At 49.1% G+C, this 25,223-nt stretch overlaps 1 protein-coding gene across 1 annotated transcript in view; it reads right to left on the bottom strand.

Moving 5' to 3' along the window:
- The window catches only part of PRMT5 (protein arginine methyltransferase 5), a 630,581-nt gene that overhangs the window by 514,359 nt on the left and 90,999 nt on the right, over positions 1-25,223 (bottom strand). Inside the window, exon 2 of the mRNA XM_069633848.1 lies at positions 23,758-23,876. Coding sequence (XP_069489949.1) covers positions 23,758-23,876 — 119 coding nt within the window. The remainder of the gene's footprint in view (positions 1-23,757; positions 23,877-25,223) is intronic.

Raw genomic sequence — 25,223 nt, 5'->3', positions numbered from 1 at the left:
GGTTCATACAACAAACAATCTCCAAAGTCAGGATCGAAGCAGAAGGTGAACTGATCTTAGGAGGCGACTTCAACATGTGGGCGGATCCAACACTTGACAAACTGGTAACCCACATGCAGGCAACCCACCAGAGGCTGGCCGGAAACAGAAGTGATCGAGATGATGAACACATGCAAGCTCACAGATGCATGGTGCCACATGAACCCCCAGCAACCAGGGTTCACATTCTATTCTGCACTACATGCCACGTACACCAGGATTGATTATATATACCTCTCACCAGGCCTAATGGACATGAGGTCTACATCAATCCCCGTAACTTGGTCGGACCATGACATGGTCACGGTTACCCTCAATCAGATCGCTCTACCACACAGGAGCATGAAATGGCGCAGCAATGAAACACTCTGGTAGGACCCGGTGTTCCGCGACCAACTGGCGAAAGACATTAGTGATTACTTCAAATGGAACAACACAGGTGAAGTCTCAAAACACATGGTATGGGACGCAGGGAAGGCCACATGGAGAGGTATACTAATGAAAGAAGGGGCCGCAAAGAAAAGAAAACTAACTCTGATAGAGAACAAGCTCAGGAATGAAATAACAATTGGACCTGTGCGCACAATCCACAGACACCAAGAGAAAAAAGAATAGCTGAGGCGTACGAGAAGAGAGGAACTGCACCAGTTGGAGATGGGCCAAATCGTTTGCAAACTCCAATATCTGAAACATAAACACTATGAGAAGGGGGATAAGGCAGACACGCTACTGGCTGCCAGACTACGAGCTCAACGAGCAGATAGATGGGCATCATCCATAGAAAAATGGGACAGACCTACATGCAGAACTCCCAGTCAACATTCCTGAGGCCTTCGCCAACTTTTATGAGAAATTATACACATCCCAAACCACACCAGATGAAGAGGTCGTCAATGAATATATAAATAAGATAACTATGCCTAGACTAACCCAAGAAATAGCAGAGGCACTCGAATGCCCCATCACAGACAAAGAAATAGAAGACGCCATCAAAAGACTCCAGACTGTGAAAGCTCCCGGAAACGATGGCTACACAGCAGGGTTCTACAAAACCTTCCTTGGTCCCCTCCTCCCATTTATGGTCGAACTATCACATTCTCCAAACCGGCACCGCACCCGAATCCTTCTCCGAAGCACTCATTACAGTAATTCCAAAAGAAGGCAAAGACCCCATGCAGTACGCGTCTTATCGCCCTATCTCCCTCCTTAACATTGACGCCAAAATATACACGCACGTCCTCACAGCAAAACTAGAAACGCACATCCCCTCGATAATCCACACAGATCAGGTTGGGTTCATCCTTGGTAGACAAGGGGCTGACTCTACTCGCAAGACCCTCCACCTGATACACAAGGCCAAGAAAATGCCAAACACCTGCGCTGCTCTTGATCAATGCAGAAAAAGCGTTCAGAGTCGAATGGCCCATCCTGGAAGCAACGCTAAAGAAAATAGGACTTGGCCTGACACTCCGGAGAGGAATTAAAGCAGTATAACACCTCGCCCCGAGCATCTGTAACAGTGAACTCACAGTACTCCCGATGGTTCCCACTGACTAGAGGTACGAGGCAAGGATGCCCGCTCTGGCAATATTATTTGCACTATCCCTGGAACACCTAGCACAGACACTTAGAGCAGACGAAGGAGTGGAGAGCTTACGTGTACAGGGAAGGGAATTGAAATTGGCCCTATATGCAGACGCTAGCCTACTCCATGTGCAGAACCCCATGACATCAATACCACGCGCCATACAACTCATCGAAGAATATGGCTTGCTATCGGGCTTCAAAAATCAATAGAACCAAGTCTACCTTCTTTCCACTACATGAGCCCACCTCACATCAGCTATCTGAATTCACCCAACTAGGCCTCACCATCGGAGGGCCGACGCTCCACTACCTGGGCATCAATTTGACGAGAGGTATTGCTGATCTATACAAAGCCAACTTTCCACATCTCCTCTCCGCACTCCATGCCAACCTAGCGAGATGGCAACCCCTCACGATCTCATGGATGGGCTGCCTCAACGCCATCAAGATGGTTAGTCTCCCACGCTTCCTATACCCATTCCAAGTCCTCCCTATAAGGATCCCGGAGGACTTAACAAGTGAAAAAGGCAATAATCAGCTTCCTATGGGCGGGGAAAAAGCCTAGAATATACAAAACTCTCATACTACCCAAAGAACTAACCAGGTTCGGCCTCCCAGACATAGACCGATATTACAGAGGTGGTCCAGCTACGAGTCCTTGTCCCCCACCTAAGAGACAGAAAAGACTTACAATGGGTACAAATGGACAATGATAACCTGACCCTGGCGACACTCAGAATGGCTGCGGGTCCCAAGACCAAAGCTCACGCGAAAACTGCGCCATTCTGGGGACGATATTGGACATATGGAAAGAGGGCAAAGCAATGACAGGCATAACAACCTGGCCGTCCCCCTTGAGTCATCTGTGGGCTCCGGGAATCAGAGAGGAAATCCCAGAGCATGCCAGATACCAAACCTGGTTTGATGCAGGGCTTGAAAGAGTTGGACAACTATGGAGAGAAGGAAAATTCATAGCATTAACGGAACTGGAGGAAGCCCTCCAACTGCACCCAATATCGATTTTCCTCTACCTATGTCTAAAAGGCGTCCTATCCAAACAGGAATGGCATCCCAAAATACGCCGAGAACTCACCACATTTGAGAAAATCCTTGACATGACCACTACGAATAAAGGTCTAATATCATGCATGTATAGCGCCCTGATCAACAAAAATCAAGACTCCACCTCGAGCCTCAGAGACAAGTGGGAAAAGAACTAATAGAAAATTCGAGCAACAAGCCTGGGATACTATATGTAAAACACCATCCCAATTATCAATCGCCGCACAATACAAGCTCCACGCAGTCAAGCTACTTCATAGATGGCAATATGACCCCCCCACAGACTTTCCAAAATGTATCAGGCCAACAGCCCAAAATGCTGGAGGGAATGCGGAACGGATGCCAACTACTGGCACATGCGGAGGGGATTGCCCTAAAGTATGCATATATTGGAACGAGGTGCTGGGATGAATTAGATAGATGGTGTTGAGAGGACAGCAACACCACTCCTGACCTTATTTGGCCTAGAAGGAGGAGGAGCTGGTCAGGACAAAGGGACTAGCATCACCGCTATTACTAGCAGCGAGAGCAGGTCTAGTCATCAAATGGAAATGCCCACATCACCCAACAAAAAAGGAATGGATAAGTATCGCGACAAATATATATACGATGGAGAAAATTACAGCAACGCTCCACGGAAAAGCAGCGCGCAATGAAGAAATATGGTGCGACTTTGCCGCCCTGCATGTTCCAAACCCAGGACGAAAGTGAACTAATGATTCCGAGACTCAACCAACCCACACGACGGAGGAAGGCCTGTACACCACCCACCCACCGCAGGTAAAGGGGCCTGCCGCAAATCAAGCAGAAACGCGACCAAAGTAAGAATTGTCCCAATCTACATGAAGTATGCGTCTTAGCCAACGAACTGCGTAGGAATAGTCGTCTAGGGGGAGCGGGGGGAGGGAAAGGGAGAGTAACGAAATTGGGGAGGGAAAGGTTAACATTGACAGTTGTATAGTTTTGTTGAAACGTTTTGTTGAAGCGAGGTAATATCACGATGATAACGTAAGTGTACCTGTTTTTCATTACTTGAATGTATTAAAACCAATCAAATTCAAATTGAAAAGAAAAAATAAAAGGAGCTAGAGTATTAGAAATACTAGCCATACTACTAGCCAAGCCGGGCGGACATTTCATTGATAGAAATGTCTGATGAAAAAACAATATCTTTATCCAATAGCGGTATTATATTATTGAGGGTAAGGCTTTTTAGATTGTGAGCCACTGCCTGGCCTTTGGAGTGTTTTTTTTTGTTTCACCGACAGTGGAACTTTTAGAGCAAAATGTATTAACATGTGGTAGACCATGGGCACAATGTTGTGGAAACATCCCGACAAATGGTGTTCAGCGTTGCTACCCAATCTAACGTATGTCCCAGTGCGTGGGTGGGTACTGTTACTTGCTGAAAGAATCCTAGATCGGAAAGTCAATGATCTACGTTAGTAGCATTAGGATTTTCTGAATCACCTAACCAATAGTTTGTCTCCTAAAATTATGAAGCCCGTAAGGGGTTTTAACCATGGGAGAACTAAATCAATCAAGGCCTCTGCCCAACAATCTTTCAAAGACGGGAGGCCGATAAATCAGCAGAAAGTTATGGTTGACTCTGCATTCATTCCTATTTTGATACACAGCGAGTCGATATCTTCCCTGATGAATCCTGGCCCTTCCCAAATGAATAGATCGTTTAAGGATAAAATCAACCCCCCCACCCCCTCTGCCCTTCGGTCTACCCTTTCGTATCATTACATAGCCCGCAGGTATAGCTAAATTGAGGCTGAGACCTGAGGCATCTGATCCCCAAGTCTCCGTTATCGCACATACATCTAGGTTATTTTGTTCAATATAATTGGCCATCTCTAGGGCATGTTTTACTAAGGAGCGTGTATTAATAAGTAAAGAGTTTAGTGCCGTTGTTACTGTGAAGGGAGATGGTCTAGAAGTCCGTAGACTGTACTTAGAAGTGCCCGTATATCGAGTTGGATTGCTCAAATGACCAGGTTTCTCCAAGTTGCTGGGGGGTTCTCCAATGTAGTAACAAACATGCTAGGGAAATTCGAAGCCTCCAAAAATTCTTCCGTTTGAATAAGTACTTCACTATTGGTGTTGGGAGTGCCCTCCGTGGATATAAGAGTGCAGAAATAATACCCTATTTCTGTATTGCGGATCTAATTGCTCTGAAAATACTTCATTCCTTGAAGCATAGTCAGATGAACGTTTTAACGATTTATTACGTTCCGTTTCTAAAATCGCTAGGATCTCGGATAAACCCATTGATAAGGATCTAAAAATCTTCTTACCTGCGCGTCCTTGCCGCGGACTGCTGCAGACTGCCCCCAACGTCCGCGCCGGTATGTTCTGCGCCGGGTTTCTTGTTTGTACACTTCCGGAAGCTATAATCCTGCTGGGGATTGTAGTTTCTGCTATCCCCGAGTACGTGCAGGTGAGCAAGGCTCCTCTGTTTTTAATTGCACTTTAGATTGTTAAAAAAGTTGAACTACCAGCTCCTAGTGAGCAGTGTTGTAGGTGCTACAATAAAATGCAAGCTTAGTTACAATATGCAAAAACGAAAATATTTAAAATTAGCAGCTAATCAGTAAACAAAGTAACAACCACATTAAAAATTATTATACCTGTCTGATCTAGGCACCGAACGTCGGACAGGAGGGGTTCCTGGAAGCGGTCATCTCCAAGCTGGAGCAATTTAGTGTGGGGGACAGTTCTCCTGGGGGACCTGAACATAGCCTGGGACCCCGCTAGGGATAGGAGCACGTTGACAAAATACACCCAGCCTCGCGAACCCTCAAGTGGTTTCAGAGACTGACCCTCAGGGATATCCGGACCTCCGATGGGGCGGAGATCGCGTATACACACTACTTGCACAAGTCGTTCTCCAGAATCGTCTATGTCTGGGCCTCAGCCACGCTCATAGGGAGATTTGAAGCAATAGATATCCATACCATAACCATCTCAGATCATGCCCTGATTAACTTTGTTCTTAACTTACCTTTTCAGCAGTCCAAGTTATGGAAATTGTCATTCCCCAGGGCCCTACTTTCCGATCAGCCCACCTGTGACTCCCTGGAAGGAAAAATTGTAGAGTTCGACATTAACACAGGGGCAGATGCTCTGTTGGGAGTAACGTGGGACGCGTTCAAAGCAACAATGAGGGGGGGGGGGGGGCAAGGGAAGACTCACGCCCGAGGCACATGGGACTCGGCTCAAGAGGCAGCTGGAAACGGACCTCGAAGCGGATCATGCACAGAATGCAGATGGCGTCCTCGCCAGAACTGTCTAAGCAGTACAGATACGTCAAGGGGGAAGCTTGACCTCAGAGCTACCTTGGCTCCAAGACTGGTGGCTCTTTTTAACTCCTTCAGTTATACGGGTAAGATCACGGATTCCATGATACAGGATAGATTTCTTCCCCAATTCCGGGAAAGATCCTGCAAGTTGTGGGTCCTAGCGACCCCCCCAAAACGCTCCTCAACACGGACGCAAAGATCTATTCCAAGGTCCTCGCCAATAGGGTGGGGCAGCTGATGCCAATACTGATTCACCCGGATCAGACCGGGTTAATTAAGGGCCGCCAAAAACACAATAACCTTAGGAGAACCAGTCACCTATAAGAAAAGGTTGCGAGGAAACACTCCTGGCGAGACTACAAAGCTTAGAGTCAATGAAGGGCATTCCATTTGGGGGGCGATGCACACAAATTAATGGCATACGCATATGATATGCTGCTCACACTCACGGGCCAGGCATCCTCCCTCCCAGTGGTGCTCCGGGAGCTGGAGGAATTCTGCAAGTTCGCAGGCCTAAAAAGTAACGAAACAAAGTTGTGAATCTCGGCCAACCAAGCAGAAGTGAAAGCGGCGAAGGAAGCGACACAACTCAAGTGGGTTCCCAACAGCATCAAAGTCCTGTGGATGACCATTACGTGTACATTAAGGGGGCTCTATGAAGCTAACTTACATCCTTTGCTCGGCCAGATCCAGGCGCAGCTCCATACGTGGTCTCCATTATCGGTGTCCTGGCTAGGCAGAGTTAATGCTATTAAAATGGTAATTCTTCCATAGTATTATATCTATTTCAGGCTCTCCCAATCTCCACCCCAATCTCCAACCAGACTTCCTTCAGGACACAAACTAACCTCCAAATACATATGGACGAACAAAACACCATGAATCGCACTGAAAACCCTAATGCTCCCCACAAACAAAGGAGGGCTGGGCCTTGTGAATTTTCAGTAATATCGGGCGGTGCAGCTCAGAGTTATTAAAATAAAGATAAGAGATGGGTGCAGATTGAGAGGGTGGTAAAGGGACCCCACATGGGAGAAGTATTTTGGCTGCCGAGGGCTGATCGCCCCCGCAATATCCACCACAGCGACATCACAAAGGTAGTGGAGGACATATGGGATCAAGCAATTTGCCTATACCACATCACATCACGACATTCCCCTCCCCTTTCACCCCACTCTTTGATAATCCGCAGTTCTCCCCAGGCCTGGACCCGTGCACATGCCCTCAGTGGAAGGCAGTGGGATGCATAAATGTTTTCGGGGGAGGAATTCAAATCGTTTGTCACTTGTAAAGAGGAACTGGGTCTACAAGAAACCCAGCGCTTCCCATACTATCAAGTCCACCACTGGATTACGGCCCCTTCAAACCGCGCTACAGCGACTAGATCACTAACACCCTTTGAAAAGTTTCCAACATCAAATCCAGGGAACAAGCATCTCATCTCGCCTCGTTGACGGCACCCCCTGCACACAACTGCCATTCCAAAACAGGTGGGAACATTACGCGGCACAATCTCAGAGGAGAGCTGGGCCCTGCTGTGGTCAGACATCCCTCGCTTAACCTCAATTCAGATCAGAGAATTCTGGCTAAAGCTCACGTACCAATGGCACTACACTCCATAGAGGCTACACTGGTTGAAACTGGAAATATCAGATGTGTTGGAGAGGGTGCAGAGCCAAGGGGGGCTGGCATTAGATATGGCGTACATGCCCGGCCCTACAGGCCTTTTGGGAGGAAGTCAACAAGATTATTTGGGAGATATACGGCTGAGAAGGGGTCAAAGCATCTGGGGAAACCATATTGGGACAGCGGATCCAGACAACAGAATGTGGCCAAAACACAAAAGGAAAGCCTTTTACATTGTACCCATGGCAGCCTTGGTTAGTTATAACTGCAGGCGCAGAAGGCTGTCACACTTCTACTACTCAATCTATCTGCAGCCTTCTATACCATCAACCACAGCATCCCCACCGACAGACTCCACTCACTCGGCACAAGGGGGCACAGTAATAAGGCGATTTCTTCATTCCTCGCTAGCAGATAGCAAATAACCACCTCCAGTCACCTCCCTCCCTTATCAACCTCTACATGAGCTCTCTCCCTCATTCACTCATATAACCTAACCTGCCACATCTACACAGACAACACAAATCAGCTTTAAAGATCCCCAAGTCTGTCTCCACCCCCCCACAACCCCCACCCTGCCCTTGCATCCTGCTTCACAGACATCAATCATTGGATGACGGCCAACCACCACCACCTCATTGCCGTTAAAACAGAAATCATGCTCTGCGGTAAGACTGCTCTTTCCCCCCCAAAACAACCACTTAGCCATCTTCCCTAGGTCCCGTACCCCCACCCGCCACATCCATCGCAGTAAGCCTGGGAAACACCATGGCCTCTGACCTGACCCTTACACCACATTAACAGTCTAAATCTTGCTACCTACACCTCTGCATTCTCAAACGCATCTTTCCTTGTCTCTCCTACCCTGACAGTCACTGCAATCTTGGCCATCGTTCTCTCCCACCTAGATTACACCAACTCCCTTTAGCTGGGCACCCCTGCATATCAACTCAAAGGGCCAAAGGGCCCACTCTCTTCTCTCAGCACATCTGAGGCTCTCCTCTCCTCTTGCAGCAACACACCCAGCACAGCCACCTGACTTTAAAGTCCCCTAACCCATGGAAATGCTGACAGTGGCTGCCTTTGCCTCCACTTACTCTCCTCCACCCATTCCTTCGGCTGACTCCCACCCTGACACAGCCCTCACTAACATCAATCTCTCTAACACTCTTGCCCCCGTCATGAGGGTCTGACTGAAGCCTTCCGAAAAGTGCAACTTTTGTTACGACTCCGACCTGGCTGCCCTTAAACTCAAGTGTAGGGCAGCCGAGCGGAAATGGAACACGTAGGGCGATCCATCTGAAACTGGCCTGCCGCCTCCTTCAAAGACAATATCGACTCTGCATCCCCTCCAACAAAAGTCTTTATTCAAGCCTGCATCTTCGCAGCTTCAAACATGGCCAAACTTTTCACAGTGTGCAAGGAACTGGCCAATCCTGCAGCAGCCTCTTCGGACACACACACACACCCAGGACCTTTGCTCAGCTCTGGCTGTACACTTCACCACAAAAACCTAAGACATCCCTCCCACCCTGTTGCACACCACTGCATACACTAACACCAATGTTACGCTCACCTGGTCTATGCGGACACGTTGGGGCACGGTTGTAGCCCTCCCTGGACTTGGCTCCCCTGGATCAGACTTCTTCCCCTGCTTCTGTAGTGTGGGCTGCTCTGGTTGCTGGCATTGCCCCTGAGAGAATACGAGAGGCAGTGAGAATACTGTGGTTGGACCGATTTCCCTCGAACCCTTCGTTCCAGAATGAGGTGAGCATGCGTTTACCCATATAGTCTCACCTGTTTTCTTATGAGGATGAGCTCTCCGTCCTGCTTCTCAACTGCAGGGGCGCCTTTGATGGACCTAGTTGCTTCACTGGTCCGTGTGCGTGGCAGCCCAGACCGGCTGTGGCTAAACCACTTTGAAGGTAAGTGTTCTTAAGAATGATTATCGTCCATATCCTTTTGCAATGTCTTTTCTGTGATTATTGTCCGTAACCCTTGTAATGTCTTTCCTCTCCCCAATTAGGTGTGAAGAAGGCCACGCAAAGTCGCAGTGTTTGGAGCGAGTCCAAATGGGTGCCAGAGGGGTTTACGAGGTTCCCAAATAGAAGGTAAGTTGGGGTTTCAAGGTCGAGCGCAAGGATTATGAATTGCGCATCCAAGCGTAAGATATTTATGTAGTCTCCAACCTTGTGTGTCCCTTTTCTCTTGCAGGGATGGCCTGGCGGCGTCAGACAGGAGGCGGCTATCCGAAGACCTGCCAGCAGTAACTGGATGAATGGATCCGTGAAGATGCTGGGCGAGAAGAGCTCCCGCGTAGCTAAATGCCCGGAACAGACGAGGATGCGCCTCAACTCTGATGACAATGGGAATCAGGTAAGATGCGATGCAGGCGATGGGATTGCTGGAAGCAGGTAAAGGGTGCGCTGAAGATGAGGTGCCGGATTCAGGTAAGCTGCGCTTCAAGAGATGGTGTGAGTCAGGTAAGCTGCGTGCTGAAGATGTACTGGAATCAGGTAAGAGCGCTTCAGGTGGCGGTAAGCGTTACACTGCAAGAAGCAGACTAACGCGAAGCGCTTACATGTGGGTGGGGCAGGCTTAAATAGCCTGGTCCCAGCCATGCCCCTTTGGCTCCGCCTTATGGCCCCACCTTGCCACTCCGAGACTACTGCACATGCACACAAATGTTTCCAAATGACCATGCCCGGCCTGGATGCACGTGGGGAGCAAGTAATACGTGCCCCAGACACCAAGTGTGCAGAGCACACTTTATGAGCCTGGCGCCAAAGGCGCCAGTCCTGGGTCTATTTGGACCCTTTAGATGATAAAGATAGTGGTCCTTGCCCTGTGACCACGACAACCGGAGCCTCCCTTGTCTCCCCCTCCACTTACCCTCTCCTCTCTCCGGTCACACCTGATGAAGTCACCAGACAAGTCCAATCTATGAAGGCTTCATCCAAACAGGTGGACCCATGCCCCTCTAAAACCTTTAAATACAATATGGACTCCCTCGCCCCAGCCTTGGCGGATCTCTGCAATCTCTTCTTTGCCACTGGAGTTTTCCCAACTGCCCTTAAACACTCCCTTGTTCCTGCTCCCCCTCCTCCTCCTCCTCCTCCTCCTCCTCCTCCTCCTCCCCGACCCCTCACCACCCACATTCCCACTTTCACTCTGGCCAGCCTCCCTTGGCCCTGCGCTCGCGCACACCTCAGTGGCAAGAAACCTTGGGCTCATGCGCGAGCCGTGCATGAGGAACTAGTGAATCCGACACCCGGCAATCGCGGCTAACATCTTGTCATATATTAAGCCCCGGGACCGGTTTCATAAAGGAACTGTGCGATTGTGCTGCGGAACCCCCTGAGCATCACCATCTGCAACTTCGACGAAACTCGGAGCCCGGGGAGTGAGGAACGGCCGGGAAATCTCTGTCGATGCAACGGCCGCCATTTTCTGCAGTGGCCCGAGGTGGCAGGAGCAGCCTACGCAAACGCGAACAGCGGGATCCTGCAGTGCCTGAAGAGGGACCCAAGACTGGAGCCGAGACCAAGGTGCACTGACCGATGCTGGGAATTCACTGGGAAAAAAGAAAGCACCATCCACGAACCTGCAGCAGCGGCTGGAACAGCCAAGAAATCATCCTCCCGCAGGACTGATCCCATCCCCTGCCACCCAGGACACACCCGACTCCAACACCAGCAACGTCGGTCGGCGACTGAAGAGGTCAGGCACCCCCCCTGCATCAAGCCCTGACACAGCATTGGAGTGCGACGAGGCATCCAGGAACCCCATCACAGGTACCGGTGAACATGCGTGCCCCCCCCGCACTAAGAAAGAGCATCCAGGAAACCCCTCCTCCCACAAGGCTCGGACTACCCCTGGGCCCCCGGGAGGCACCTGACGACAAAAGCACCTCGATCCCCCCTGCTGCCTTCAGCCCTGCTGAAGACCCCTACAGAAGGTGAGGTGCCAAGGAGGGGAATAAAACCTTCAGAAGTGGGACAGCGCACAAGCCCAAAAGCGCCTCTCAGAGCCCATTAGCCAGCGACACTGACAATGGCCCTGACCCACAGCAGGGACAAAGGTGACAGTGGAGGGGATAACAAGACCCCTCTGACTGAACACCAAGAAGCGCCTCCCAGAGCCCAGGCCCTGGACTAAGAACCACCACAGATCGGGGCAAGGCACCGCAAGAGCCCAGCCCCCCCCCCCTTCCCGGGCCCCCTCCACAGCACGCAACGGACCCCCAGTGCCCACGCTCCAGATGCAATAAACAGGCACCTCCATCCCGCAGACCCTGCCACAGAGCGCATAGTGAGGGCGGGCAAACAAAGGAGAATCACAGCCCTGCCTATGGACGATTGCACCACTTCCCTCCAAGGAGAGACATCCAACCACTTGGCACTGGACTTTAAACACGGAAGACACCAATGCAGACCTACCTGTGGTACCCACTGCACAGACCACCAAACTCATCAAGTACGACCCAGGAATGCAGAGGCCCTCCGAGCATAGACTCGGAAAACGTAAACCTAGTCCTCCTTAGGAAGCAGAGACTGCCTAGAAGACTGCCTGGCTCATATTTTTGCCCCCAAAAAACAGTCTAAATTCTTCTCCATCGAGCGAGCGCATAGAGTGCCCACTGGGCGCCCCACCCCCGGAGCCCCGCCAAGAACGATTATTGCACGTCTTTTAAACTTCCGGGACGCTATCCTCCAGATGGCCCTAGCCTCGGGCCCGCCAATATTTTGACTCTGAAGAAGAAACTCCAATCCTTGTCAAACAAATATGCTCTTTTCTTCCCTGCATTAAGTCCATCACGAGAGTGGCACCCACCTGTTCTACGCCCCTAAAAAGGCATGGGAATGGCTCGAAACACAAATCTTCAATGGGCCCGGCACCCAACTTTTGCCTCCTAGATCACCTGGACAGAAACCCAGCTCCAAACAGACCTCACCCCCACCCACCCAACCCCCCCCCTCCCCCCCCCCCCCGAGGGCCCGGAAGAGGAAATGGAACTGCACCACAGAACGGATGTAGCCCCCCACACCGCAAAGACTGGGCTGCAACATAACACCCCTAACCCCCCCCCCCCCAAGCGGTCTAACTCTACGGCCGCCGCCCTTCATGTGGTAAATCTACCACCTCAGTCTGGGTTATCCCGAAGAAGTTTTATAGTTTAAAGATTAATGTTTGGGTGACAGGTGCTTCCAGTTTGGGAATTGTACAGGATTGTGGGGTGGAGGGGGGGGGGGGGGGGGGGGGGGGGTGAAGTTCTATTCTACGGGTGTTAACCAGAACCACAGAACAAAAAGGCATGACATCCATCCCTCTCGGCGCAGGAAGCACAAACGCTCCACCCGCTGGGACTGGGATACCCACAATAACCTGGTTCAAGTTATACAGTTACATGGAAGTCTCCAGACCCCCCTTGTAAGAGATATATCCGGATATTCCAGGCTTATACTGCATACCCACTGGCAGCGACGGACCCAGGTGCTGGAGACACCAACGAGAGGTCACAATGCACGGACCGGGAGGCCACTAAGACACAGGACCCCCCTTTGATGCCTCGAAAACGTTACCCATGCGATTAGGATAAACACTGATAGACTATCCCTATTGACCTGGAACGTCAACGGCCTTGGCTCCTGCGTCAAACGCAGACTGGTGCTCCAATACCTCAACCGATACTCACCAGATATAGCCCTCCTCACGGAACCCATTTGATTGGAACCGGCAACGGCTTCTTCAAAAGGTCCAATCACCCGCATACATACCAAGCTTGGTTCACAAAAGGTGCCAGGGGCACAATGATACTCATCCACAAACAGGTACCCCTACAGGTCAGCAAAGTACGGACTGACACCCGTGGCCGATTTGTAGTGCTACTCGCTGACATCTGGGGAGAACGATGGGGCCTTATCACGGCCTACGCTCCTCCCACACTCACGAACAAACTCCTCAGCGAACTACAAGATGTACTTTTGGAGGCGGAAGCAGACCTGTGGGCCAGGGGGGGGCGGCGGGGGAAGGTGGACTTCAACAAAGTTATGGAAGTCACTGTTGATAGATCTCACAGAAGCCCCGGAACTCGACACGCCCCGACCGCTCTGTACACTTTTGCCGAGACACTGGGATTGTCCGACACCTGGCGAACACTGCACAATACCGATGCCAGATTTTTGTTCTACTCCAGCGCACACAACATTCGAGAATTGACTATGCCTTCATCCCCTGCAACATGTTCCACTGGCTCGTATCCGCTTCGTTTCTGGTGAGAGGAATCTTGGACCACTCCCTGCTCCGTCATAACACTGAATCACGCCGGCCACTGCCCAGACACCACCTGGCGCCTGAACACATCACCGGAGGCTTCCCGAAATTGCTGAGGAACTGGAGAAAAAGACCACGGAGTACTTCAAAATAAACAAAGGTTCTGTGGAATGCCCAATCTCGATATGGGAGGCTTATAAAACAGTCCTTTGTGGGGAAGCTATCTCCACGGTGTCGGCCCTCTGCAAATAACACCCAAAAGATCGTGGACGCTGAAACACGGGTGTCTTCGAGTGTGAGGAAAAATTCCTTATGCAGGGAACCAAAGCCACGCAAGAGGCCATGATAACGGCACAAGAAGCCCTCAGTAACATTGTCAGGGCTAAAACCAAGACCAGACCAAGACAATGGGTACAGAGGGGCATGGTGGGGGCTGTGATGCTTAGACAGGGCGTACGAGCTGTGCCTAGAAAGTTGTATCCATTTAAAAGGTTACTGTGTCCCTTCTGCAGAAAAGCAGCCCTAAAAGACTACATCTCCCAGCAGAAGCAGTTTCCTGCCTACAGCTCCCAGCATGCCCGGGGCTGCTGCGGGCCAATCAGGAGCCCAGCAGGGTGTGGCTCGTCAACGCGCATGCGCAAGCCCCGAGGCACGGGGCTTGCGCTTGAGACTTCGGAAGGAGAGGACGTGCAGAGCTCAGCTCCACCAGAATCACTCGCGAGGGGCCCCGACCCACCGGAGAAGCAGTCCGGCCCCTCGCTCCCACAAGATAAGTCCATTTACCCATCTTGGGAATCAGAGGGATCGGGGGAGAAGCGCAGGGGACTTTAGCCCGCCCATTCCTAGCCCCTGCGCCTACCGAAAAGATAAGTGGGCGTGTATTCTTGGAGTGTCGCCAATCCGCGCTTGTATTGTTGTGGGGAAGTGAAGTGTACGGAAATATCCGTACCCAACGTGTACGTGTGTTCCCCGCCTCCTGGGACCAGGGAGAACAAGGCGCACAGGAGGCGAAAACACATGGGGCAACTTTCCGCGGCGGTCTGAAGGAAGACCCCTGTGGAGGTTAACACCGGCAATTTTCCACATCAGGAACTAGTGGAAAAACCCCGGAGAAGTGGCGAACTTTGGCTCACTCAAAAGCCCGAGATTAGAGCTCGGGTGCCAGCAATGAATGTTGTGTGGTTTGAATGTGTATGAGGAATGATTGTGAAGGTTACCAGAATTCAGAAGCAAAAACTTAACTCGTGTTATTTCTTTTAGCTTGGTCCAGCACAGAACTCTACGGACCTGCCACAAGACTTGACGGCTCCACCACGGACAGAACACTGAAAACCAGAGCTAAGTGTGCATGCTGGAAAATAATGCTATTTAGTTATGGACTGAACTAGGTGCATGGGTTAGACTTGTACGTTAGATTAACCAGTGAGGGGGCCTAAGTCTGACTATGTGGAACTGGGATGCGAATAGCTACTTGGTACCAAGTACATCTAAAGTGTGCAACAATCAACCTTTCCCTAAAAATTCCCCGTCCTATCCACAACCACTACCCAATCCTCAATCCGATTTTCCTAAAACCCCCCCAACCTATCCAACCAGCGAGACCCTAACCCTCCTTCCCTGCTCTGGTCCGGGTAGCCTGCGTAAGCTTCGACTTGCAGGCTCCACGACCATAGTGGGGGGGGGTTGGTATTGCGTCGCTCCTGCGCCTGGGACCAGAGTGCCTTGACAAACATAGCCCTAGATAATGCACAGCCAGCTCACCTGCTAGTTCGGAGCTAAATCTACGAGAGAGGGGACAAGGCAAATAAAACCCTGTCTTGGCTGAAGAGACGCGAACAAAGTAAAGGGTATGTGCGGACCATCCGATCACCCGAGGGGAAACTACTAACTGCAGACTCCGACGTAGTAGAAGCATTTGCCACCTACTATGAAAAACTACGCCCCACCCATAATGTGCCCCACACCCGCTCCCTCTAACTTTCTCGACCGGATCGAGGTCCCGAGAGACTCAGCACACCAAGCAGACCTAGACGCCAAAATCACAGAAAACGAAGTGCAAGATGAGTTTGCACAGCTTCAAACCGGAAAGACCCCGGGGCCTAATGGGTTCCCAGTGGAGACCTGGAAATACCTTGACAACAAACTAACAGAACACATGCACTGCATGTTTCTCTGGAGTAAAGAACAGGGTGCACTCCCCCTAGACCTCAGAAGAGCGTGCATAGTGGTCATACCTAAAGCCAGGAAACCTCCAGAAGAATGTGCCTCTTATCGACCCATCTCGATCAACAGAGAGGCCAAAGTCCTTGCCCGGGTACTGGCTAATAGACTGCTCAAGGTGATCAAGTCCCTCATCCATCCAGATCAATGTGGGTTCATGCCCAACAGGTCAACCCACATGAATCTACGCAGAGTCCAACTTGCCCTCGACAGGGCCCCGGAGATACCGTGGCCACTAACTCTGCTGGCGGTTGACTTCGAAAAAGCATTTGACTCGGTCGGGTGGGAGGCCCTGTGGGAAATCATGGCCTGGATGAATTATGGGCAAGACTTTGTCTCCTGGGTTAGACTCCTATACACATCCCCAGAGGCAACGGAGAGTGAACGGCAAGTCTTCTAGACTGTTTCCATTGGGCCGCGGAACCAGACAGGGCTGCCCTTTCTCCACTCTCCTATTCTTGATAGCTATCGAGCCACTAGCAATTAGCTCTGAACAGATAAAAACTGGTCTGGGTTCACCTGGCCAGGGGGAGGAGAAGAAGACTGGCTCTTCTTATATGCAGACAACCTCCTCATATATCTTAGCAACCCTGTCACCTCTTGTCCGATTGTGTCCCACACCCTCAAGGAATACCAAAACTTCGCCGGCCTGAGCGTAAACTATCAAAAAACCCTTTGCTTCCCGATCCAGGTAGACGACGCCGCGATTCCAGAGACTTGCCCCTACCACGTGTCCATTCGAGAGTTCACATACCTAGGCATACGCATCGGCCCAACCCTAGATCAGCCCCATCCAGCTCATCCTACAACCTGTACTAGACAGATTTAGCAAGGACGTCTCCCACTGGCAATCGCTCCCCCTATCATTAATGGGCAGGGCAGCTCTGTTCAAGATGACACTCCCAAGACTCCTATACATCCTACAAAATGATCCACTCCCCATCCCTCACGAAACCTTTGCACTCAGACAGGAACTTACGCATACTGCTTTGAGGGGGGGGGGGGGGGGGGGGGAGCAACCCAGAATCGCTCTCACAACACTCCAACGCTCAGTATGGGAGGGAGGCATTGGACTACCATGTATGCGCACTCACTATTTAGCGACACAGACAGGGGTGGTAAATGAATGGTTATGCCACACTACCACATATCCGTATTGAGACAGAGGCTATGCACCCCGTACCACCCTTCCAGGCCATATATGCCGCCAACAATTGAATATCGAAAATGCCAACAATGTCACTTCATATCCACCATGCTTCTTGGAGGGAAGCACAAACATATTGGCTGGGGAGCAAAACCAACACTAGCCCAACCCATATGGTACAACACACCTACCAGAAATACAGAGACTGGGCTGTTTCGAGAGCCGGGAAAAGCGAGGGATAACCACACTGGCACATGTGACCCAAGAGGGACGCCTACTAAATTTAGTCCGACACCTATGGACTGGTTTCGACATGGACAGTTTGCTCATGCCATACACACTCAGGTCCCAGACATAACCACTATACCTCCTTGCTCCCCCCTGGAGACCAACACTTTTCCGCAGCGTATCCCCTCCAAAGTCACCTCCACGCTTTACCAAGCCCTTAACTCTTTCGGAACTAGAGAACTTACTAAGTTGAAAGAGATGGGAAAGGGATCTGGGCGACCTGGAACCGGAAGACAGGGTAGACGCATTGATGTTCCCCCGAGAGATAGGTATCGAAGCCAAACTAAGACTGATACAACTCAGAATACTTCACCACTCTTACTACCCTCGCACAGCCCTCACCAAATGGGGGGGGGTGGGGGGGGGGGCCAGAGATGAGACCTGTCTGCGATGTAAACGGGAGACGGGCACCTTTTTCGATATGATCTGGGACTGCGAGATGCTACAAGCCTTCTGGAACGAGTGAATTAATACGATTTCCAACACAATAGGATCACCAATTCCAAAAGACCCCAAAATGACACTCCTGGGAATCTGGGGAGTGGTCGACCTGACTAAACATGAAAAGTCGCTCCTAGCGGTGGCACTGGGAGCAGGGAAACGGCTGATCGCTGCAACCTCGGGCTCGACCCAATATGTTTGAACTGCTGGATCAATGAAGTAAGTAGGTGCGCATCTATGGAACGCTGCATCTACAATGCAAGAGGCTGCCCCCGAAAATTCAAAAAGATATGGGGGAAATGGCTAGACGTGTACTGAGAGATATCCCCCTACCCTGTTCTCTCTAGGCTGGACTATTGTAACAGCATCTTCCTCTACCTCCCTTCTGCCCTGCGCCCTCTGCAACCGATCCAGAACAGAAATGCAAAACTTATCCTTGGACTCAAGCCCAGGGACCGCATCTCTCCAGCACTGAAATCCTTTCACAGGCTCCCCGTGGCTACAAGGATCAAGCTCAAGACCCTCATTATCCACAAGGCTTTCTGGGGCCTGGGACCTACCTACCTGCAACACTGCCTCCCTAAATACAGTCCTTCACGAGCCCTCCGCTCATCTACCTCCAACCTTCTGCAAGTGAGCCGGTTCTCCCAGCAGAGATTTGGAGGGAGATCCCTATCCTCAGCAGATGCCTCCCTCTGGAATAGCCTCACTGCCGCCCTCTGTCTTGAACCTCATCTTCTCAAGTCACGGAAACTCAAGACCCTTCCTCTTTTCATCGTCCTTTCTCCCTCTACCCTGCTAACCTAGCTCTCTGCGGTTTTCCTCCCTCCCTCCCTCCCTCCTCTTCCTTACAGCTTGCCACCTGGTGTAGATCAGAGTCTCGCAGGTCCCTGGCACCCCCACCAGTCCTCTTTCGTACTTGCCAAGGCCCTACACCCCACCCACACTCTTTGCACTTGAGAATTAACCCTAGAGAGTTGCTCCCTCTGCATTTACGCCAGTCTCCACCGACCGGGTGCACTTTGTGCCCCCCCCCTCCCCAGTGACCGTGTGCACTTGCACAATCCTTACGCACCATGTCTGAAGATCGTCCGTCTGTCCTCACCCCTTAATTGCACTGGTAAAACTGCAGTCGCTTTCAGGCCCATTTTCTTCTCCTAAACTGTTAAAAGTATTTTGCGCACTTACTCTGCCTGTGCAGATAATTATCGTCTCAGAATTTCAAGGGCTCTGAGCAACAGTCCCACCCCCCCTATTCCCACTGTCCTTGAGCACTTTGAAATACTTGCCTGTGCAGAGGTGCTATATAAATATACAATAACAAAACCTAGACCTCTGCAGCTAGGCTCCTCTTTGCCCTCTGCCCCAGAGAGCACATCACTCCTGCCCTCCATTGGCTCCCTGTCGGACAACGGACCACTTTCAAAGCCATGTGTGCATCACCCACTGTGCCCTCCACAAGACAGGCCAAGAAGATCTTACACAGAAACTCACCCGCTACCAACCCAACAAACCTGCATTCATGCACTGCCCTCCTCCTTCTGATCCCTTCCTTAAAATAGACTAGAATAGGTGGGGATCGTACTCCTCCATCCAAACCCCCTCCATCTGGAACTCAATTCCCCTTAGCATCTGACAAATAGAGTATCAATTGGCCTTCTGGAGGGCTCTAAAGACCTGACTATTTGCCACATCACCTTTAGATACCTGCAGAAGCATGTTCAAGATTTTGGTGCATTTTCTTACCTCCTGGTATAAAAGTGTATAAAAAACCATTGGGTTTAATTCAATCAATATGTGAATCTTTGATATGTGATGAATTTGTATTGAATGGATGAAATATGAATTTATACATCAAATTTATATTTAAATGTTTTCTTTTTCTTGTAGAAATGTATATGAAAATGAATTTTTGCCCCTGAAGAGTAAGACAAACTCAAAACGCATTAGGCTAATCACAACAAATCTATAATGAAAATACTGGTTTTATAACAATTCAATATTAGTCAAATGTTAATTGTGTCATTGTCGAAATTACCTTATGCTAATGAGGTTAAAACTGTCTGAAATTCTAAACTAAAAACATTGATCAGAAAAATGAGGACGGCCTGATTCGTAGCTCCTATATTGGAGTCTGCAATACCAGAGCCACCCTCAAATACAAATATAAAACACAGACTTCGGCCTAATGAATAGTGTGCAGGGGACGCAGGTTTCCTACCTTGGAAATCTTCTCTCTTCTCCTAGCAATAAGAACCCAACCTTTGGTATAAGTCTGTACTATACTGGTTGGTAGCGTGTTGAGCAGCCAGGCTCATCTCAAGAGCAGTCAATGTGAGCTGTAGGGGATTCACAGTGGCAAGTATTCAAATAAACTCTTACAAACAAGGTTTCTTGATTAAACAATCAAGAATTTATTTAACAGTCAGAGTAAGACTTCTTCAGAAGGGGCAATATAATAGTAACACACAAATACACTCCAAAATACACACTCTTGATATTTCTAAATTAGTAAGTACCCTTTTGGGATGGCACACAGACACTTCCAACACCCTCAGGTGACTTTAGTAACTAGGACACTGTGGACATTAATATACTACGGTTGATATTTAGAATCAGACTTAAGAGATTGTCAAAGAGAAAGGTTATTATGACACCAGGAGATCTCACAAATATTCTCAAAGCAGGTAAGCACATTTGTAAACCCCCCAATGCAAGGTTAACCCCTTCCAGGAAGGAAGACCAAACACACTAACAGAGGAAATATGAGTCATTCAGGGAGCCAGGCTGGGCAAAAGTCTAGGTGAACTGAAGCACTAGGTAAAAGTCTTGCACAATGTTTTAGAATTCTTTGTAGAAAAGAAGAATTCAAAGTAGGGCCCCAAGCGGTTTAGGCTTGTGAAGCAAAGGAGCTGTCAGCAACTTTACAGAGCAACCGCAAAGCGTCTCACCAACAGAGAACAAGTGCAATTACACGACAAGAGGTAAGTTCTCTTAGACTGTACAGTACCTTTAGATTGAAGAAAGGTGCAGCAGATGGCTTCTGTTCCTGTGCATCTCTGCAGATCTTGGTGTTCCTGGGCCTCAGTCGTCGGGACAAGAGGGAGGACTTCTGGGGACTCCTGCACTGCAATGGGACGGTCACTGACCGCCGGCAATCTTCAAACAGGTGGTACTTCAGTGTTTCAGCTCCTGGAGTCTACAGCCCCACCGTGCTTCATGGATGTCGAGATGGATTTTCCTTGCATCTGGGGTCCAGTACTCTGTTGAGGTGGCTCAGGCTCGGTCAGTCCTGCTCTGGAATACAGAGGATCTTCCTGGAGCTCTTGGCCAGCTTCAAAGCAACGCATACAATCTGGTGTTCCTCTCCCTGGCTATTCGGTTCCAGCAGCAACAGCAGTGAAATTTCAACCAGCTCAGAGAGGATGTCCAGGTGGCTTACTTTGGAGTGGATTGGTCCCACCAACTGAAGGGGCCGAGGCGAATTCAGAGTTTCAGCACAGCAACAGGGCTTCACCAGGCAAACCAACGGTCCAGGAGTTGCAGCAGGCGACCTCTTCAAGTTCTTCATCGGTTCCCTTGTCCAGTGGTCGACTGCCTTCCAAGCCAAAAAGCCTCGCCCTTTATGCAGGTTTCTCCTATTTATTCCAGCCTAGCTGTCAGTCACCCTTGCCAGACAGACAGCCAATCACCTACGAGTGCATTCTTGTCTCCTAGGAAACAAAGCACAGGGAGTTTCGGGCGCCTCCCTGGCTTCCTGCCCCCGCCAGACACCCTGGAGCCAGAGGCAGGCTTTACATGTGAATCCCGCCAAAGGCAAAGCGAACAAAGGGACCAAACCTGGTTTGGCGGGCAGAGTATTTCAGACACGCCTTGTCGACATCCCTTTTCGACTACGAAAAACAAAATGCAATACTCTGCAGTGACCACTGGATGTCGGACCTATGCACAGCATGTGATTCTAAGCAGATTAACCAACATCAGAAAAAATGGTTACATGAGAAGCTAGACAAAGGGTATACTAAGTAAACCCTCCAGCACCCTATTGTAAGATAGTGGGTGCAGGTCTATAAAGTTACAATTTTAAGTAAAGTCAATTTCACTTCACTGCTCTTGGAAACACTAGTTTATCCAAGTTAACGTATTTAAACCTTAGGGAAATCTGGAAGACTTCCCTGTGCCACTGCACTGAAGGTGCTGTGTGACAATGCAAAAGATGATGCCTATGGAGTTTGTCAGATTCCACAACCAAAAGAGAAACAGAGTTCAAAACCACATTAAAATACATGAGAGAGTGGGGAAAAAACGGCCTCACTCTTCAGGTAAAAAAATCAAGTCCTCAAAATCCAGCAAAGTTGCTGTGGGTCTCTAAGGTAGAGAGGAATTAGCACACTTCCAAGAATTCTCCCTAACAAGGGGGCATAAATAGTTTTTAGTTAATAGCCAGCTACAAAAAAGTAACTAACCACCCCAATGCTAAACATACATCGGGCACACAATGTCTTACTTGCCAAGAGTTAATATCACTAGCCAATGACTAGTGCCGAGTGCAAATGTTGCTCCCTGCTTGAGCTTTACTTTAAATACTTGGCTAGGTGATAAAGTAGTAGGCACGCCTAAAAGACTAAACGGGCCGCCGTAGTTGCTCCCGTCCCAACTCCTCACTGCAATAGCACAGTCCATAACATAATGGGTGGGTGCGCTTCTTAGGTCCCTTGTTGCACCAACAAAAAGAAAATTACTAAAATGGATTAGCAAAAAATCTTTGCCATTTAATTCACAAACAATATCCATCCAAGGGAATTCAGTTTAAATTTAATCAGAAGAGTACCTTGGTTTCAATTGGGCAAGTCTTGGCATGTACTGGGCTGCTTTAGACTGTTAGGCGGCTTAGGCGGACTGCTGCAGACACCCCTCACCCCTTTCCCTCTGGCTCCACTGAGGGTTCGGGCTTGAAAGCAGAAGATGTAGTCGGAAGGGGGCTGGGCTGGCAAACGCATGCACAATAGCACTGGATTGGAAAGGAAGTACTCACTGCGGCGGACTGCAGATGTAATTTCCCTAGTTCCAAAAAAATAAATATAAAAACGATAGTGTTTGGACATTACCACATTGGGTATTTGTGAAAAGTGCGTACAGCACTGGTTTAACCACCCCCATGAGAGTTTGGCCTGGGCTCTCTGCTACACTACCACTTAGAGAGGCTGAGGCTCCCTGGCTCCCCTAGATCAAGAAGAAATAACAAAATGATCCCAACAGGGATTAAGCACAATCACCTGGACGCTGGCTGAAGGCGAAAAGGAATAGAACCAAAAGAGTGCTGGTAATTTCAAAAATCTGCAGCGGCAAAAGTAATGCAGAATAAACCATTGTGCTGCAAACGAAGCTGAATGAGGGGAGTATACGATCTCCCTGACAGACAGACAGTATATTTCAGTTTCCCACTAACCCAACCATAGGTACAGGCAGAAATGTTATCCAGTCTCCCACTAAATCGCCCACGTAGGCCAAGAGCACAGCAGCAATCAGGGAGGTCGGTGAGAAGTTTGGTATATACATACAGCAAAATGCATCTTCAGAATACTACGTAACATTACCAAGAGAAGAATACAGAAATTAAATGGCTCTGAAAATCTACAGAATGTCAAGTTATATAATGGCTTTCAAAAAGGAGGCACGCACCTTGGGAGATATGGGTAACATAGTAAAATACACATTCACAACCAAGAAGGAATATCAACTAAAGCTGCTCCCTCATTTGCTCACCTCTTCCGGAGAGAAGTAGGTCTGAACGGGTTTGAGCCCCCAGACGCCCACGAGCTGGCTGACAGCAGAACTCCCTTTTAAATCGGGGATGGAAGATGGGCATACAGAGAAAGTCGAACCTAGAAAGACATAAGAAAACGCACATTAGGTATAGACAGAAGTCAAACCAATGCTGCATAGTACCAGAGGTCTTTCCAGAACAACCTTGAGTGCCACGGTAAACATTTATACTCTTGTTAAGTAATAACGAAATTGCATTAAACCATTTACTCCTGTAGAAAAGAAGTAGATGGATAAACAATTGAAACCCAAGCTCTCCAAAACCCCCACACCAGACCACGGTTAGAAAATTGCATAGCTGGGAGCTATTTAGTTCCATCTTAACTCAACACAAACCATTACCAGAAGTCACAAAACTATCTATAAGACATTAACTCTAGGTGTTTGGGGATTCATCTAATGGAGCATTAGACCGTAAACTAGTTGGGTATAGTACTGCGCCAGTGTAAATTATAGTCTGTTCAAACGTGAGTAAACCAAAAGGATTTAATTTGACAAAATTAGTTTGTCCTTTGGTACAATCCTAGGTCCTCCTAGGCTACAAAAAACGTTTATAAGCCAACCAAATGGTGGAAAGTGCTAATGTTTCATATGAAAATTAGGTTAGGTTTGCTCCATTTACAACCTGAGATACCAGAGCAGATCATCATCATCATCTTCATCAATAAACAAATGGTGTCTCAGGTTAACAAGTAAAACACAACTGTTTAAAGAGAAAACACATTCTTTATGTTCTCAACTACAATTTAGACTCTTCTGCAGAAAAATGACTGTGCAATAGTGCATACAAACAATATTGGTCACAGACTATCAAGGACAATTTGTAAATGCCAAGTGCTTCCCTTGTTACAACGCATGGAAAGCGCAACACAATAGCATGAAAAGACATACAATAAAAAGTATGGTTCTCATTCGGTCCAGAATTACAATGATACTCAGCCAATTTGGTAATTTATCGAGTTGTTGGTCCAAAACATTAGTGCATAGAAAATACTTTCCAAATCTAGCATTCAGAAAAGACAGTCTACTAGATGAGACAAATTCAATGTTTATCGTCAATAGCAAGCTCCGACAGGGTCCTTCGTATTGTCACCCCTACACTAGTTTCAACCTTTTCCCTGGAAAGGGCTGGTTTTCATCGGACTGGATGTGTGGTATTCAATGTGGTCCCGGAAAGGAATTCTTGACCTCAGAGTGACTCCCAATGGTCTAACCTTTTCGTGTGGAATCAGGACTTCAAAGGGGTATTTGAGGTGCAGTAAATTGGAACAGGGGCTGCCTATGTTCCTGTACTAGTGGCTGGCAAGTAGAATTGCCCCAGGAGGTCAAATGACGCCCACTGATCGCCAATGGAGAATCAAAAGCAGACTAGAGCTGGTCACTCTTTTTCAAAGGCGGAAGGCAGG

This window comes from Ambystoma mexicanum, chromosome 13 (assembly GCF_040938575.1).
Source record: "Ambystoma mexicanum isolate Mex_15411 chromosome 13, UKY_AmexF1_1, whole genome shotgun sequence".
Taxonomy (NCBI): Eukaryota; Metazoa; Chordata; class Amphibia; order Caudata; family Ambystomatidae; genus Ambystoma; species Ambystoma mexicanum.
This window is presented reverse-complemented; position numbering and strand designations above follow the sequence as displayed.